We start from the raw sequence: 16,702 nt of genomic DNA, 5'->3' as shown, positions 1-16,702 counted from the left end.
TATTATGTAATTGTAATAAGAACATAACCATATTGCTTCATAATGATTAGAGGACATCAGACAACTTGTTTTTATTGCTTAATAATGCAGAATAATCATATAGAAATAAAAAAAAACTGACGTTGTGCGCTATTTGAGCATGTTGCCTGCCTGCAGCACTAAAGGACTCTGCGAGAGACGTCTGTCTCGCCCTAGCAGCACCTGTCCCTGTCGTCCTCTTCAGTTCGCCTCAACATAAGCTTATCATATTCTGTGATGTGATTTACTCCGAGGTGTTTGACGACGTCAGTGGTGTTGCCACAACAACTTGTCCACACAGGAGTCTGTTTGCGCTCAGCCATTGTTGTGAGTGTGCACGCCAGGGGCGGCCACACATTTATACAGCCGTATTCCGCATATGACTATGAAAGGCAGATGTAGATTTCCTAGAGCTATGCTTGTGGCACATATAAATATGAAATTCGGTGTTACAACTTGTTTCTGGTTTTCAAGACGTTTATAAACACGTCGCCAAACTGCACGGACGAGCCAGTCCTGTTGTAGAAACATAATTGCATGTTCTACTGTTGCATCCCGCCAGATTTTTGGTCCGGAAAGAGGTAACCGGAAAACGTAAAAGGACGAACGTGATTGGTTTAGAAGCCTATTAGTCTCGTGTGATTGGCTGAGCGACTGACACACTTTGGTGTAACTGACTTCGGGCTCTTTGGCGCGCTCAGTTTGAGATTCTGCTGTGATGCTTGATTGTCCTCACAGGGTTTATAAGCTTGTTGTTAGCTACTTTGCGCCACAGTTTCTTTAGCTCGTTTCCAGCATCCAGCTGAGAAGATACCAACAGCACCTGCTTTCTGAGGAGACCCGCCGCTTCATTTGTCATCATGCATGTTATCAAACGAGGTACTGTAGCTAACTTTAATACTTCCATTATCAAAGAGGCTGATGCAAACCCGGTCACCGGCTTTGGTACAGTCGTGGGAGGGGGAAGCCTTGAAATGTATTTACGTTGCAGTAAATATTAATAGCACAACGAAACATTGCATATTTTGTGTGCATGTGTGTTAAATACACGTTAAAGGTGCTTTTGTTTCTTTGTGTGGTGTTTCCGTCGAAACGCCAAACAAAGACTCCCGAGTTATGAAAGGGCAGAAGAAGCGGACAGAACCGGTTGCTAATTTTCCCCCGGCTTCTTATGTTGTTTTGGTCTTCTTTATTTACATATGTAACATTTGTATTCAAAATAGAAGCAGGACAGCTGAAATTTTAAATTTGTTTTACACCATGTCCACAGGCTTTCCTTCTGTGACAGATGTGTGTGTGGGGAGGGCGCTTTTGGCGTGTTTTTATCATCTGTTTTTTTTGGCGCGCAGCAGCAGCGAGGTGTTGCCTTTTGTTGACACTAAATGGTTGGGCTGCTGATCACTGGGAGCCTCATCTGAGCTAATGAGTAAACTGGGGGAATAAATTGAGCAGGAGAGTCAATTAGACGGTGATATGCGGTGTGTTTAAGACTAAGTTATATTAACTAGCTAGGATACTTTACTTCAGATAAACGACCAAAGGAGTTTGAAGACTACTGAATTAAATTTGTGTTATTTTTGTTTGTTTGGTTTTCAGATGGACGCCCTGAGGCAGTTTCCTTTGATAAAATCACTTCTCGGGTCCAGAAGCTTTGTTATGGACTCAATTGTGACTTTGTGGATCCTGTAAGTTGCTAACACCCCCCCCCCCAAAAAAAAAAAAAGACAGAGAGAGAGAGACAAAGAAAGGTCAGGTGATGAATTAATATAAAAGCTGATATCTTGTGTTTCCGCAGGCCCAGATTACCATGAAGGTGATCCAGGGTTTGTACAGTGGAGTCACCACAGTGGAGCTCGACACTCTGGCAGCAGAGACTGCTGCCACTCTCACAACCAAACACCCAGACTATGCAGTCCTGGCTGCACGCATCGCTGTATCTAACCTGCACAAAGAGACCAAGAAAGTATTCAGTGGTGAGTTTCATTAGTCCTTTATTTATCCAGGTAAAAAATCTCATTGAGATTAGAAATTGGTGGCACGGTGGGGCAGCACTGTTGCCGCACAGCAAGAAGGTCCTGAGTTCAATTCCAACATCAGGCCGGGGTCTTTCTGTGTGGAGTTTGCATGTTCTCCCCGTGTTTGCGTGGGTTCCCATACTCTGACACTTTGATCTTAAGTAGACTGGACCAGTGAAACTACATGATAAATCTAAAAAATGACACGCACAAAAAAGTTCTGGTAGTTCAAAGGACAAAGTCCTATAGTGGAAAGTTTTATGTCATTTAATTATCTTTTTAAAAAATTACTTTGGTGTAGTATGAATAGCAGTAGAGTCTTTATCATTAAGAAACACTGCAAAACTTCTGAAATTATAATTAAAAGTCAAAATCTATGCATTACCATCCAGTGGGCCAGATTAAAATCTTCTCTGGGCCGATTCTGGCCCCTAGGCCTTATGTTTGACACCCCTGCTCTGCACCAACTTCCTGAATTTCTGTGCATTTCATGAAATGTATCTATAGGTATGACTTTACATTGAAATCATAGCACCTGTAGTCTACTATAACACCCCCTGGTGCACATCTTTTGTAGTAACTAATAATGCTGCACACAGGAAGTTGCTTAGCTTTTTAGGAAGACTTAAATAATCAGCACTAATATTGAACTGACATTCCTCTTTGCTTGTGTAGACGTTATGGAAGACCTCTACAACTATATCAACCCTTTAAATAAACGTCACTCTCCTATGATCTCCAAGGAGACGCTGGACATTGTTCTTGAAAACAAGGCTGTAAGTGGGGTTTGATTTTATCCTTTGTTCGTCTCCTCACAGTTAAGGTTTGGTGAAGCTTTTTAACACATTTTCCTCAATTTTTTGCAGCGCCTCAACTCGTCAATCATTTACGACAGAGATTTCTCTTACAACTTCTTCGGGTTTAAGGTAATTTCTCATTTTACCCTACATTTAACATCCTGTCCATTAGACACACATATTACCAGAATACGATACTTTTGCAATGTTTAACATGTTGCATTATGCAGAATATTTTACCAACACTGTGGTTTATCCCGGTTTTTCAGCTGCAAAATATGTCGTCAAAGTTTGTGTCAAAGTTTGTCAGTATCAGTATAGCGCACAACGTCAGTTTTTTTTATTTCTATATGATTATTCTGCATTATTAAGCAATAAAAACAAGTTGTCTGATGTCCTCTAATCATTATGAAGCAATATGGTTATGTTCTTATTACAATTACATAATACAATTATATATTGTATTATGAAATGCAATGAAAGATTAAGTTTTTGTACAGAGTATGGGTATCGGATCAGTATCACCGATACCACCCTGAATTTTACTTGGTATCGGATCGGAAAGGAAATCAGTGGTATCGCACATCACTAGTATTCACCCCTTTTTTTTATTCTCTGACCCCTATTGTGCATACACTATGATTATGAATCTAATTTGTGCTTTTTTCTCTAACAGACTCTTGAGAGATCATATTTGTTGAAGATTAATGGCAAAGGTGAGAGTTAAATTCCCTACAACTTATTGATAAGCATGTTTATGGGTGCAGGCCATCAGGGACTAACTATTTAATGTCTTTCTCTGTAGTTGCCGAGCGACCCCAGCACATGCTAATGAGAGTGTCAGTCGGGATTCATAAAGGTGACATTGATGCAGCCATTGAGACCTACAACTTGCTGTCAGAGAAGTGGTTCACTCACGCTTCTCCTACACTGTTCAACGCTGGCACCAACAGGCCCCAGCTGTCCAGGTAAAGAATTTATAATTGAGGGTGCTGATACGCTCTGATACTGTGGGGATTTTTCCACCTAATATACTTTGTTTGGATTTCTGCAGTTGTTTCTTGCTAGCCATGATAGATGACAGCATTGATGGTATTTATGACACACTGAAGCAGTGCGCGCTCATCTCAAAATCAGCTGGAGGTATTGGAGTGGCAGTTAGCTGCATCAGATCTACAGGCAGCTACATCGCTGGGGTGAGTAAAATTTTGACGAGTTGCTTTCATTTATACAAATGTGTTTTGTTTTTTACTTAAAGTGGTGCGTGTTTGTTTTGTTTCTTAAAGACTAATGGCACTTCCAACGGGCTGGTTCCTATGCTTCGTGTGTACAACAACACAGCACGTTATGTTGACCAGGGTGGCAACAAGGTAAAGATGAGATTTTCCCATAAATTATGGAAGATGTGTAACAACAGTGTAAATAAAATGGTGCTAATCGCATGGCTTGGTTTTTGTGTACTTTAGAGGCCTGGGGCGTTCGCTATGTACCTCGAGCCGTGGCATTCTGATGTGTTCGAGTTTTTGGAGTTGAAGAAGAACACGGGTAAAGAAGAGCAGAGGGCGCGGGACCTGTTTTTCGCCTTGTGGATCCCAGACCTTTTTATGAAGCGAGTGGAAACCAATCAGGTGATTACTGGGGGGAACTCCATGCTGGCCAGAGTTGACTTTAGGGTTTTATTTTTTCCTAAATGGTGAACAAATCTTATCCTTCTGCTGTGATTGTAGGACTGGTCTCTGATGTGTCCCAGTGAATGTCCTGGATTGGACGAATGCTGGGGGGAGGAGTTTGAGGAGCTCTACACTCGGTAAGATCAGCACAACAAACTCTGTTCTCAACAAACAGCTTTTTTTTTTTTTTTCCCCAGTGCTAACCTGTCCCAATGATGGTCTTGGTTTTCAGATATGAGAAGGAGGGCAGGGCTAAGCGTGTGGTGAAGGCTCAGCAGCTGTGGTACGCCATCATTGAGTCGCAGACAGAAACTGGTACACCATACATGGTTTACAAGGATGCCTGCAACAGAAAGAGTAATCAGCAAAACCTGGGCACTATCAAATCCAGCAATCTGTGCACAGAGATCGTAGAGTACACGAGCAAAGATGAGGTGAGGGGTAAAAGATGTACTGGTCACAACAAATTTAGCTTTTTGGGACAACTATGTGTATTATTCTGTCAGAACTTGTTTTCAGTTTGGTTTGTTCTCCTAACTCAGGTTGCAGTGTGTAACCTGGCTTCCATCGCCGTCAACATGTACGTTACACCAGAAAAGACCTATGACTTCAAGAAACTTGCATCTGTTACCAAAGTCATTGTCAAGAACCTGAACAAGATTATCGATATAAACTACTACCCAGTGCCTGAGGTATGACTTCCTTTCTGGTGTTGCAGCCATGCAGCTGGGTTCCATAAGCTCTATGTAAACATAACTTCTCTGTCCCTCTTTTCAGGCTGAAAGGTCTAACAAGCGTCACAGGCCAATTGGAATTGGTGTGCAGGGTCTGGCTGATGCTTTTATCCTCATGCGCTATCCGTTTGAAAGCCCAGAGGCCCAGTTGCTCAACATTCAGATCTTTGAGACCATGTACTACGCTGCCCTGGAGGCCAGTTGTGAGTTGGCAGCAGAGCTTGGCCCTTATGAAACCTACCCCGGCTCTCCTGTCAGCAAAGGAGTGAGTAGATATCAGAGTGTCTCAAAACCATCCTGGGATACATTTTAGCAGTTTGAGATCAAAACCTAACAAACACGTTTGTTTTTTCAGATCCTTCAGTATGAAATGTGGAATAAGACTCCAACAGATTTATGTGACTGGAAAGCACTAAAGGAGAAGATTGCCAAGTAAGTTTTCCTGAATGCCTGGTTTTCAATTTACTGCTCACGTTAACCATAAATGGTGGCCATAGTTCTTACTCCTGTCCATCCTCAGGCATGGTGTGAGGAATAGCCTGCTTTTGTCCCCAATGCCCACAGCATCCACTGCCCAGATCCTGGGTAATAATGAGTCCATCGAGGCATACACCAGCAACATCTACACCCGCAGGGTGCTTTCAGGAGAGTTTCAGGTGAGTGCTGAATGCATCTGCCGACTGTGTGTTAAGACATGTGCACAGCAAAGGCAAGGCTACTATGTGTGTTTTCAACCTGTCCTATAGATTGTGAATCCTCACCTGCTGAAAGACCTCACAGAAAGAGGACTGTGGAACGAGGATATGAAGAATCAGCTCATAGCTCATAATGGATCTATCCAGGTAAAAGGCTTATTCAGTTGTTCCATTTCACTGCTCCAATTGTTCCTATAATTAAGCCCAACTTCACTTGTGGAGAACAAATAAAATGTGAATTTGTCCCTCTTCTTTTCAGAACATTGATGAGATCCCAGATGATCTGAAGCAGCTGTATAAAACTGTGTGGGAAATCTCCCAGAAGACGGTCCTCAAGATGGCAGCAGATCGTGGTGCATACATTGACCAAAGCCAGTCGCTTAACATTCACATTGCTGAGCCAAACTATGGAAAACTTAGTAGCATGCACTTCTATGGCTGGAAGTTGGTAAGTTAAGACCAACTGATTCATGGTTGAGGTGGAAATGGAGAAATATCCAAACAGTGTTTGAAACCTTCCCTTTTTTTCCTCCCTCCACAGGGCCTGAAAACTGGCATGTACTACCTGCGGACAAAGCCTGCTGCCAACCCTATTCAATTCACCCTGAACAAAGAGAAACTGAAGGAGGGCCAATCGGCTAAGAGCGTGAAGGAGGAGACCAAAGAGCGCAATACCGCAGCCATGGTCTGTTCCTTAGCAAACAAAGACGAATGCCTGATGTGTGGCTCTTAAATGAAGTTTGCTACGCTCAGACAATCGCATTACTAAATCACCTCAGCTTTGCCACTTAAACCTCTGTTTTTGAAACACTTGGTGCTTTTTATCTGTATAAGATGTAACATGTGGTTTATAAATGCTGATGTCTTCAGATTACAAATATTTACAGTTTTCATAATTTAATATTTTTTTGGGATTTTAAAACATTTTTTCTGTTTTCTTGGGGGTTTTTTTTACATCATGAAGCATTGCATGTGTGTTTTGTATAGAATTAATAGGTTATAATGAATTAATATTTCTTTTAGCTTCAGGTGGGTCATACTAATGAATTCAGGTTGACCTGCATTTTAAATGAATGGAAAATAAAATATTATCCATGCTCTGAGATTCAGCATAATTATTTTTAAAGATACTGCATACAAGTTTTGGATTTTGCTACAGGACATCAAAACCTGTTGGACAGCAGCGCTGGGCTTAAGTTGGGCTGATGAGAACAAAAACAAAGTTTAAGGAGACATTGTGATAGAAAAGGTTATAAGCCAAGGTGATTTTCCAGTGCAAGAGTTTGGATATGTGCCATGGGACCGATGCTGCTGCAGGTGATGAAGTAATGAGCCAGTGTGTTCCTGCCTGAGACCTCATGGGAGTATTATGTATAAAGCAAGCTGAGACCTGTATTGTCACAATGTAGCAACGGGTATAGGTTAGCTGCCTGATGGAAATAAAAGGAGGCGACACTTTAAGACAGGAGAGTTTTATTTCAATGAATGTAAATTGAAAACTTTAACAGCAGTCTGTCTGATAAATAACTAACAACCTAAATGAAATGGAATCGTCTTGGGAGATGAAAACAAGCTCAGAAGCTTCTGGGTTTTGAGAAACACATTTCCAAGTTTGTGCACAGGTATCCAGAGAGCTACAGCTGCTACACACATCTGCACTCAAACATCCTTAAAGCTCATTTATTAAAACTTTCAACTATACTTTGTTTGATCTGCACAAAAACTGCAAGACATTTAAAGAGGGGTTTTCTAAAGGTATGAAGAAGGTCTAAAGCATTGCTGGCAAGCCTCTGCAGTTTTCATCCTTGGGCTTAGAAATAGACTACATGACAAAATGTTTGGCAATCTAAAGATGAATGGATAAAAGTAAATGTTTTTAGGTAGTGGAAAATATCTTGCATGCAAACTGACAGTTTCTCTGCTGATCCTTTGTTTACTTTTTAAGACATGGGGAAAAAGTGGACATCTCAAAACTCTGATCAACTGCACTTTTGTCAGATATTGCATAAAGTGACCAATGAGGCAGCAAGGTCACCTCAAAGGTTAAGGTCTCACTGGTGTGCCATCGATCGATTCTTCCCCTTCTTGGGAACCAAAGCCCATGTCCTGGGAGCTGCTGCTTCCTGTAGGTGAAGGAATCATTTTCTTCATTTCAGGTTTTTCATTGCTCTTCTCATTGTGAGGCGTCTCTGCTACATTATGCTCAGGCTTTCTTCCCTTCATCCAGCTCGGTTGTGCTGCTTTTTTTTCTTGCAGCTCAATGTGATTGAACTTGCAGATTATTTTTTGGGTTTCTATCTTTTCGTCACTCACTTCGATGCTCTCGGCATGTGCAGAGGTCATGTGTTCATCCGGCACTCTTCCCTCCTTGTTCATCCCTCCTTCATTTAGGGTTTCTGCCTCTTCATCCGTGGCCTCGTCACTCAACGTTTCTTCTGTGTTAGTAAAACTGTTTCCTCCTTTCTTCTCCTCTTTCACTTTATTTACACTAATTTCACCTTTGGCTGCTTTCTCCTTCTCATCTGAGTTAATTTCCTTCTTTTCCTCTTGTTCAGCCTGAGCTCGGCCTTCCTCCATTTTCACCACAACAGAGTCAGGAAACTGTCCCTCGTCTCTACATTCATCCACCTCATTCTGTTGAATGTCTGATTCCATCTGTGCTTCAAACTTTTCTTTATCCAGCTTTTCCTCAATGCTGTGCACAGTCACATTAAGATCTGTGCATTTGTCATCTTGTCTGGTGGTAAAACCTCTGAAATTGTTCTTGGCACCAATGATGTATTTCCCCAGTACAGAGGAGCCATTCTTGGTCGGTGCATCGCTTGTATCGTTTCCATCGTCCATTGCGTACTGCTGGGCGACTTTCAGATCGTTGTGCATCCTGGCGACCGCTTTGCTCAGCTCAGTCATTCGATTTCCAATATCTGAGGGAAGAAAACACTTTAGTCACACCAAAAGCTTTTTAATGATTAATAATTTACTTAAAACTGAAATCAGTGCTTAAAAAAGAAGAAGAAAACCTGCTAAAATCATAGAGCTGATTTATAGAATATCAGGAAGTCAAATTACACACTATATGGACTGAAACATTAGATCAACAAAAGGTGCCTGACCATAAAATGAAGCTTTTGTGCTGATGTTAATGTAAGAGAAGGTTTGGAGCTCTGGTGTTACTGAGTCAGCAGATCATTGGCACAATGACTTCTTTAGAATGATCCATTATTTCCTCTTTTGTTTGTAAAGGCAGACTGCATGCCAAGATGCTTGATTCTATACACCTGTGATAATGGAACTGAAAACACCTGAACTTAAGATTAAGCGGTGTGGCCCAATACTTTTTCCATATAGGGTATATCCGCTCTACAAAAACGAATCAAGTGCTTACTGAAAGAGTCTTTACCTTTCCTCTTGGTCTCCTCAAACTCCCTGCGAGCTGACTCAATGTAGCGCTGCACCAGTGCCGTGATCACCTGCTGACGGTACGATAACTGGCCATCTTCAGATCCCTTATCACTGGACTTTTTACAGAATACAGATAGCATAAAACATGTTAAATGCCATATAGAGTATAATTAACATATATTAAGTAAAATGTAAAAGATAATATATTCTTTTACTAAAATCCAATTCATACACACTTACTATAGAGGCTATGGGGGGATATTTTTGCTCAGAGGAACAAGTGCAGCAGCAGCAGATTCGTCTAAAGATGCCCCTTGAATGGAATTTTTAAAAATATATATTTAAAACATTTTTTAAAAATCAGAATAAAAGGCTGTTTTTCTAGTTTAAAATCTGTATTTTTGCAGCTCACCTTAGGATGTAAAAAATGGCTTTGGGGGAGGGGATGATGTTGAAAGGCACAGGCATAGTGAGGCCCTCTCTGAAGTAGCTGAGGTACAGCTTTGACCTGGCAAATTTCCACTCAACGTCCGCGTCATCCTGAATTAAAATAAATGCACATCAGTCAGTGCGCATCCCAGAAGGGGAGGGGGGGGGGGGGGGTGCGCGCTTTTGTAGACGTTACACAGGAGGATGGTAATTCTTTACCTCAATTTTCTGAAAGGAGTTTGTTATCATGGCAATAAGCATGTTGAGAAGTACAATGACAATGACAAGAGTGAAGATGCCATACAGGACCCTTCCTACAAATTCTGCCAACACAAACTCTGGCATGTCCACATATTCCTGGTTTACAACTCCAAACATGGTCCAGAATAGGAAGCGGAAGGTCTCATTAAACCTGTGAAAGTGAAGAAAGGCACAGGCATGATGTGAGGGTTGTTTTATTTTATTTTAAAAAAAAACAAGACAAGTTATAATCAAGCTATAATATCAGGGGGTTGAACAATAAAGCCTTTGTGACAATTACCCAAAACTGCCAAGATGTGCAGAACAAAAGGGTGAATCTTTTTATAACTCATCTGTTTTAAGAGTTAAGTTGTGCATTTTTATGGGACATGACTATTTTGAATGACAGGTGACTCCCCCGGTGAGCTGTCTATATACTGAACAGTGGATGCAGAAAGTGTACACACCAATGGTAAAATGCTGGGGGTGTTTTCATGATGCAATCAATACAATTTTTCCCACCTTTAATGGTATACAGTATGTCCCCTGTACAATTCAATTGGAAAACAAATCTGTTAGGGAAAATATACACTACAAAAGTACAATAGGCTTGTTGCGTACACCGATAATCTAGGACTTTGAAGCATCTTTTGAGTCTTCTTGGGTACATAGCTGCCATCAATTGGAGACTCTGGTTAATCCCAAATAAAGTTCAGCTGTCCTAAGAGGATTTCTCTGAGATTTACTCAGTTGCCTGCTTCAGCCAAAGCCATGGGTTGCAAAGGGCAAAGCCTCAAAAGAATCTCACTGTTGAAAGGTATCAGTTGCAAGAAGTGTACAAAAAATGTTTTCACAATATTTGAAATTTCATTGAACAGAGAAGACAGCCATCAAAAGGTAGAGGGAAAAATAGGACACTAATTACACTGGAAAGAACTGGACTTTGTTGCAAAATGAACGAAAAGACGAGATGTAAACCGGTCAGAGAAGTTGCCCAGAGACCTACAGCAACACTAAAAGAGCTGAAGCTCCAGTACTGGCAAGTCCTTGTTGTATACTACATGTGACAACAATATCCAGTGTTCTCCTTATGTCTGGACTATGGTGTAGGGTTGCAAAATGGAAGCCTTTTCTGATAAAGTTTGGTATGTTTGGTACAAAAATAATTCCTATGCATCACCAATAGAACATCATACCCACAGTGAAGCACGGTGGTGGTATCATTTTTAGGTTGCTTTTCTTTAGCTGAAACCGGGGCTTTAGTCAAGGTGGAGGTAATTACAGCTTTGTACACCTGTCGCTTTTGACCCAAATCCTTTTGGAGTCTACCAGACAGCTGAAGAGGAATTTTACCTTTTTAGCATGACAATGACTCTAAGCATGCAAATCAAAAAGATAATGGCTTCACTAGTAGAAATTACCCTGAAGATGGTTGTGCACAAGAAAGGCCCTCAGAAGCTGACAAAAGTGGACAACCAAGTCAGGATGTAACATGCTGGTAGACTCCCTTCCCTAACAGATGATTCAATTGAACTGTACTGGTTATAGGTCACACGAAAAGTGGGAAACACTTTTAAATGATTTATTTGGATCTTTTTTTTTTTCAATGACAAAAACTGGTATTTCAACAGAGGTGTGTACACTTTACATTCAGTGTATGTGGCTTGATAAGTATGAGTTCCTTTGAGATTGACAGGAAGTCTGTGTTCAGGTTTTAGTTGGAGAAATTATTGTATTTCATTTATGCGCAACTTAGCACTTTTTCAGAAGATATCACCTGATAACTTAAGCTTCAAAAATAGAGTAAAAAAAACCCATTATCCCATATTATTAACAAGCTTTGAGAGCTTAGATATTAACTGTAAGGGCTAGTCTACATTTCTGTAGATCATTTAAATTAGAAATACTTTTTACTGCCTTCAGAAAAGATGATGTAAAAGTCTCTCAAACTCTCTCTAATCTTACCTGCCAAGATTTGGAGAAATGACATAAGGAACATAGATATTGTTGATGCCACAAAGGAAGGCGGTGCCAATGATCATCAGTATGAACATAAATCTAAAAACAAACAAACAGAAAAGAAACATTGACATAATTCTGGTTCTGTATATTCAGATGTAAAAATATAAGGAATCAGATATAAGTGACCTCATCATATCATCAATCATCTTTCCAATGGAGATCTGTAGTGTTCCCAGAGATTCGTGGGCTGGCAGGATATATGCCAGCCGTGTGAAGCTTAACATGCTGGTCACTGCAAAGAGGACCTCGGCAATCAGCTGAGGATCTTCCTGGTGCCAATTGTCACGTGCTGCAAGACAATTTCACAGAGTCAAAACAAAACAAACAAACAAACAAACAAACAAACAAACAAAAAAAAACAATTGAGCATTGAGATTTGTGACATTCATTTTGGATGAATGATTTTTTTTCCCCTTACAAGTCTGGGTGAAGTAGACACACTCCTCTGTGCCATCATGATCATGGCAGAGGAAGAAACCTTTGAGCAAGATAAGCACACGTAACGCAAAAGATGCCAGGTACATGCTGAGCACCATCACGTCCAAGCAGTTCCACCAGTCTAGGAAGTAACTCCGAAGCCCCTCGATCCACACTTCCTTACACTCATACCAGAAGAATCCTTTAAGAAACAGACAATCCAAACCCTGTTCACATCTAATGGCTGTTGTCTAAAAGTTAAAACTAGAGAAAGTGCACCTACCGACCACCCACACCATGTGGAAGGAGCTGTGCAGAAGGTTCTGCTGCCGGGAAGCAAATGTGTCCTGATATAGCTCCATGGTTATCGATTCCCCAAGTAATGTAATGAGAAACCACAGGTAGGATGCAGAGTGAAGAAGAAACTTGATCACAGGAATTCTTACTAGCTTTCCCAGCTGGGGAACAAACAACACAGTCAACTTAAAATTGAAATAATACCTCACATAGGGATGGGTACCGGTATCCATGGCACCGGTTCTGACATAAACGGTAGTAACCAGACCGAAAAGCAGCGCACATTTCCTGAGCTGTGATACACTTTAGATTCTAGCCAATCATTTTACGTTTCCGAGGATAGTAGGCGGGGCCAGGTACGTACGTTCTTTTAGAGCAGAGCTACAGATTAAAAATGTCCAAGGCAAAGCAGTCAAAAGTCTGGCTGTACTTCACAGCAAAATATGCAAACTCAGCAGCCTGCAACAAGTGCTTTAAGCCGATACTGATACTGTCAAAGGAGGTAACACCTCAAATCTCATGAAACACCTGGCGATGCATAGCGGGTTTTTTTTTAAAGCCGAGAAATGCGCCGTATTTGATAGCTTGCCTCGAGACCTCACACCGTGCACATCTACTGCGGGTGTGGTGCCTGTTATCGGACCCGCAGTTAGCAATGTCCCCCAAAAACACGAAGAGGAGAGTCCTGGCCCCTAGCCCTGCCAGTGTAGCAGAAATGATGACGGATGATGATGGCAGCAGCAGCCGTTCTTCTCTGCGTGAGTAGCTTAATGTTGTTCGTGTGTAATTTACGTTGAGTAAGCTAACCACGTTATTACATTAATGCATGTAAGGTGAACTAGCAAACATCATCATAGCTACATGCAGCTGTCTTCTTGTTTGATGGCAGATACTCCCTTCACCCTGGCCAAAAAGGCTAAAATGACCAAAGAAAAAGTGGAAAACAGTTAAACATGAGAGGTTTTTGGACAAAATTTATGTTTTTTCCATTGTTTAAGCACTGCTTGCAGCCAAGAGTGATACCATATATGCCCCATAGCTGCAGAAAAGGCTAACATTGTTATCTTTTTACAAAAAAAAAAACAGCTGAACATGAGAGGTTTTTGGACCAATTTTGTGTTCTCCATTCTTTAAGCACCGGTTTAAGCACCGGCACAGTTTCAAAAGTACCGGTTTGGCACCGGTACCGGATAAAACCTAAACGATACCCATCCCTAACCTCACATGACATATTTATGTACATCCAATATCAACCTGCTACTACAGAGTGTGTGACCTTTGACTTTGGTGCAATCCAGTAGGCAAGGCAAAGAAGGGGCATGGTAAGAAAGATTCCCATAGAGACAAACAGCTTCCAGGCCGTTCTGCTACCTCTCCAGCCTGCCAGTTTCCCACACCAGATAGAGGACAGAACCTGCTGACAGATTGGGTGCGCCACAAACTGCCACAAACAGAGAGAAACAGAGAAGACAGGAATTGATTGTTTCTTATCTTACTTGTCTTTGGTTGGCATCAGTTTCTAATTCTAGCTACCTGCTTCTGGTTGTAATTGACTGCAAGCCGCAGGCGAGATAGGCTGGGGATTCCTTCCTCAAAGGCCTGTTCACCCAAGGAATCCTGAGTTTCATTTCCACAGCTGTTCAAAATAGTGGTTACCTCGCTCTGGTTGCGACACATGCCCAGCAACTCCACGGCAAACTCCTGACAGATCTGCTCCAGGCTCAGGTACTGAGGCTGTAGGAGAAATTAACCATAAGTCAAGAAGCAACAGAGACACCCGTAATGAATAGTGAGCAGGGATAACTATGAATCTCCTCAGACCTTGAACTCTGGCTCTTTCTGTGACAGCTTACGGAGTTCTCTGCTGAGACTGAAGGCGCTGAGCATGGCATCGTCAGAGGTGATGGACAGGTAGGCACGGCTGGCAATGCCACGATAAGTATTGATGCGAGACAGGGAGAACTTCAGCAGGTCATACTGCCGGCCGTTAGAACACTCCAAACAGGCGCAGGAGATCTTATGTGGCCACGGGATGACGTGGCCTTTCTGGGTGAGCATGGTAACAATCTCGTACAGGTCTTTCTGGCAGGCTAAAGTCAGAGGGGTCACACCAGGGGCAAACTGAGAGTTGTCAACAGAACGATCAAATATGGCCTGAGAGAAGGATCGTACGTCCATCTTGTTCCCTTTCTCCTGATCCAAGCGGTCCAGGAGACGCTTCACCACTATGGGTTGGTTGGTGTCCACGGCGACTAGCAGAGCCTCATGAATCTGCCGGAAGTCAAACTTGACTCCTTGCAGGAGGGCGTCCATGGCATCCTCGTTGCCCAAGCGGATGGAGAGGTTGAGGGCCTCCCTCCACTGACGATCCTCAGACTCATCCAGCTGACGGGTAATGCCGTCACCTGTCTTCAAGAGTCCACACAGCAGCGCTGTTTCCCCCTCCTGAATGGCACTGATGAGCGCTGGAGAGAACCGCATCTTCTTGCTCATAATCTCTCGCCATTGCTCTGGCTGCAGGACAGACCGGGAAAGTCAGCAGCAGTCTCAGATTCACACACTCGAAGTCTTTGATTTTAAACCATTTTATGCTGTTTGATTATGTTTAGACAACAAAATTACTCAGTTAGATTTGAGGGAAAAAAAATCATGGTTTGCTTAAAATAGACTTTGAAAGCTTTAACCACAAGGCTTACAAAGTGAACAAAGGTCTGAGGGTAAGCTTTTCTGTTCTGTCAAGATTTTTTTGGCACTGAGGCCAAATACACGATTCAACTGATCCTTTGATAAAATAGCAAGATATACTAGGAATAAAAGAACATGCAAATAGGGAAAGATTTGACTTGGAAATGCATGACATATATGAACACAAACATTAGTAAAACAAAGAATTCCAATTTATTTTTTTAAAGCTGTTCCAGTTTATATGAAGCACAGTAGGGTTAGACTTGCTTTTTTGTTTTTGTTTTATTAACCCGCAACTACTTTTTTCATATCAAATAACAAATAAAAGCCACGAGCCAATAAAAATCTCCTTACCGTTAGTTTTTCCATTCCCAATCACAAAACAACACAATTTCGAGAGGCGGCTCTAAATCGAAAACAGAAGCAGATTCACTGAAACTTCAGGGATGAAGATATTGGCAGATTGCACAATAATTCCAAAAGAGGAGAACTGAGAACTCCGTAGTCCTCTGATCATGTGCTATCGGCTGACTACTGAAAAATCAACGTACACAAACTCAATAACAAATTTCAAAGGCCCTCGGGGCTAGGCCAATTAAAATGTTACCGGTTCAAAGTACTTTATGCTTGGCTGGGCCCAAACCAAACTGTGACTGCATTCAAACAGAAATTAATTCCGGTCTCTCAATTGGAAACAGCACCATGGCACAATTAAGGCAGCTGTTGCTGAACACACAGCAGCTGTCACCATTTCTCCCAGAGGAGCTGTGAGGAGCAGTGGGAAAAACAAGGAGCTGCAAGTTAAACATTTACAAATTTTCACGGGTCTGATTTAAATCTTTTCCTGGAAGTCAGATTTTGTCCATTCATTAAAAATGCATGTTATAATTATTGTCGTGAAACACAAAGTTTCCCTTGATTTCACACCGATCATGTTTATAGGGATTTTTCAAAATCACTGCAATTTTGCCAACATTCTCTGTATAATGCTGCTAAACTCATAGCTCCAGCTACACTGTGTGCGCTCATGGCTTTGGTCCAAATTTGTTATTTCGTTTACGTTTACTTTAGAAACAGAAATACATCCCTATACTCCTTTACTACAAAAATGTCTACCAAGCAGCTGATGGTACCGCACTCGTAAAAGAAAGCATGTGCTATGTTTAAATGATGGTCAAACAAGTTTTAATGTGTAGTTATCCATGATGTAAAATGATTGTCAGAATTAATAATCCTGTTAGCAGCACAGAGAAAACACTTTTATATCATTGGCTACAAGAG

At 41.6% G+C, this 16,702-nt stretch overlaps 2 protein-coding genes across 2 annotated transcripts; one reads left to right on the top strand and one right to left on the bottom strand.

The window, feature by feature from the left end:
- Positions 1-665: 665 nt before the first annotated feature.
- LOC113030691 (ribonucleoside-diphosphate reductase large subunit-like) lies at positions 666-6,858 on the top strand. The gene is made up of 19 exons (XM_026182349.1): positions 666-897; positions 1,615-1,703; positions 1,814-1,991; positions 2,709-2,809; positions 2,900-2,959; positions 3,507-3,546; positions 3,636-3,798; positions 3,885-4,026; positions 4,117-4,200; positions 4,297-4,458; positions 4,558-4,637; positions 4,733-4,934; positions 5,043-5,192; positions 5,278-5,499; positions 5,590-5,666; positions 5,755-5,890; positions 5,981-6,076; positions 6,189-6,377; positions 6,471-6,858. The coding sequence occupies exons 1-19, from the start codon at positions 879-881 to the stop codon at positions 6,660-6,662; spliced, it is 2,382 nt and encodes a 793-aa protein (XP_026038134.1). The 5' UTR covers positions 666-878; the 3' UTR covers positions 6,663-6,858.
- A 567-nt stretch (positions 6,859-7,425) lies between these two features.
- On the bottom strand, positions 7,426-16,153 carry LOC113030689 (short transient receptor potential channel 2-like). Its single transcript, XM_026182348.1, has 14 exons — positions 16,029-16,153; positions 15,776-15,827; positions 14,558-15,250; positions 14,270-14,470; positions 14,013-14,177; positions 12,723-12,897; positions 12,441-12,641; positions 12,149-12,311; positions 11,966-12,058; positions 9,980-10,172; positions 9,744-9,871; positions 9,572-9,644; positions 9,330-9,447; positions 7,426-8,853 (listed from the first exon to the last, which is right to left on the bottom strand). The coding sequence occupies exons 2-14, from the start codon at positions 15,788-15,790 to the stop codon at positions 7,973-7,975; spliced, it is 3,099 nt and encodes a 1,032-aa protein (XP_026038133.1). The 5' UTR covers positions 15,791-15,827; positions 16,029-16,153; the 3' UTR covers positions 7,426-7,972.
- Between the last annotated feature and the right edge of the window lie 549 nt (positions 16,154-16,702).

This window comes from Astatotilapia calliptera, chromosome 10 (assembly GCF_900246225.1).
Source record: "Astatotilapia calliptera chromosome 10, fAstCal1.2, whole genome shotgun sequence".
Classification (NCBI taxonomy): Eukaryota; Metazoa; Chordata; class Actinopteri; order Cichliformes; family Cichlidae; genus Astatotilapia; species Astatotilapia calliptera.
The sequence above is the reverse complement of the archived record's forward strand: the minus strand, read 5'-3'. Positions and strand labels throughout refer to the sequence as shown.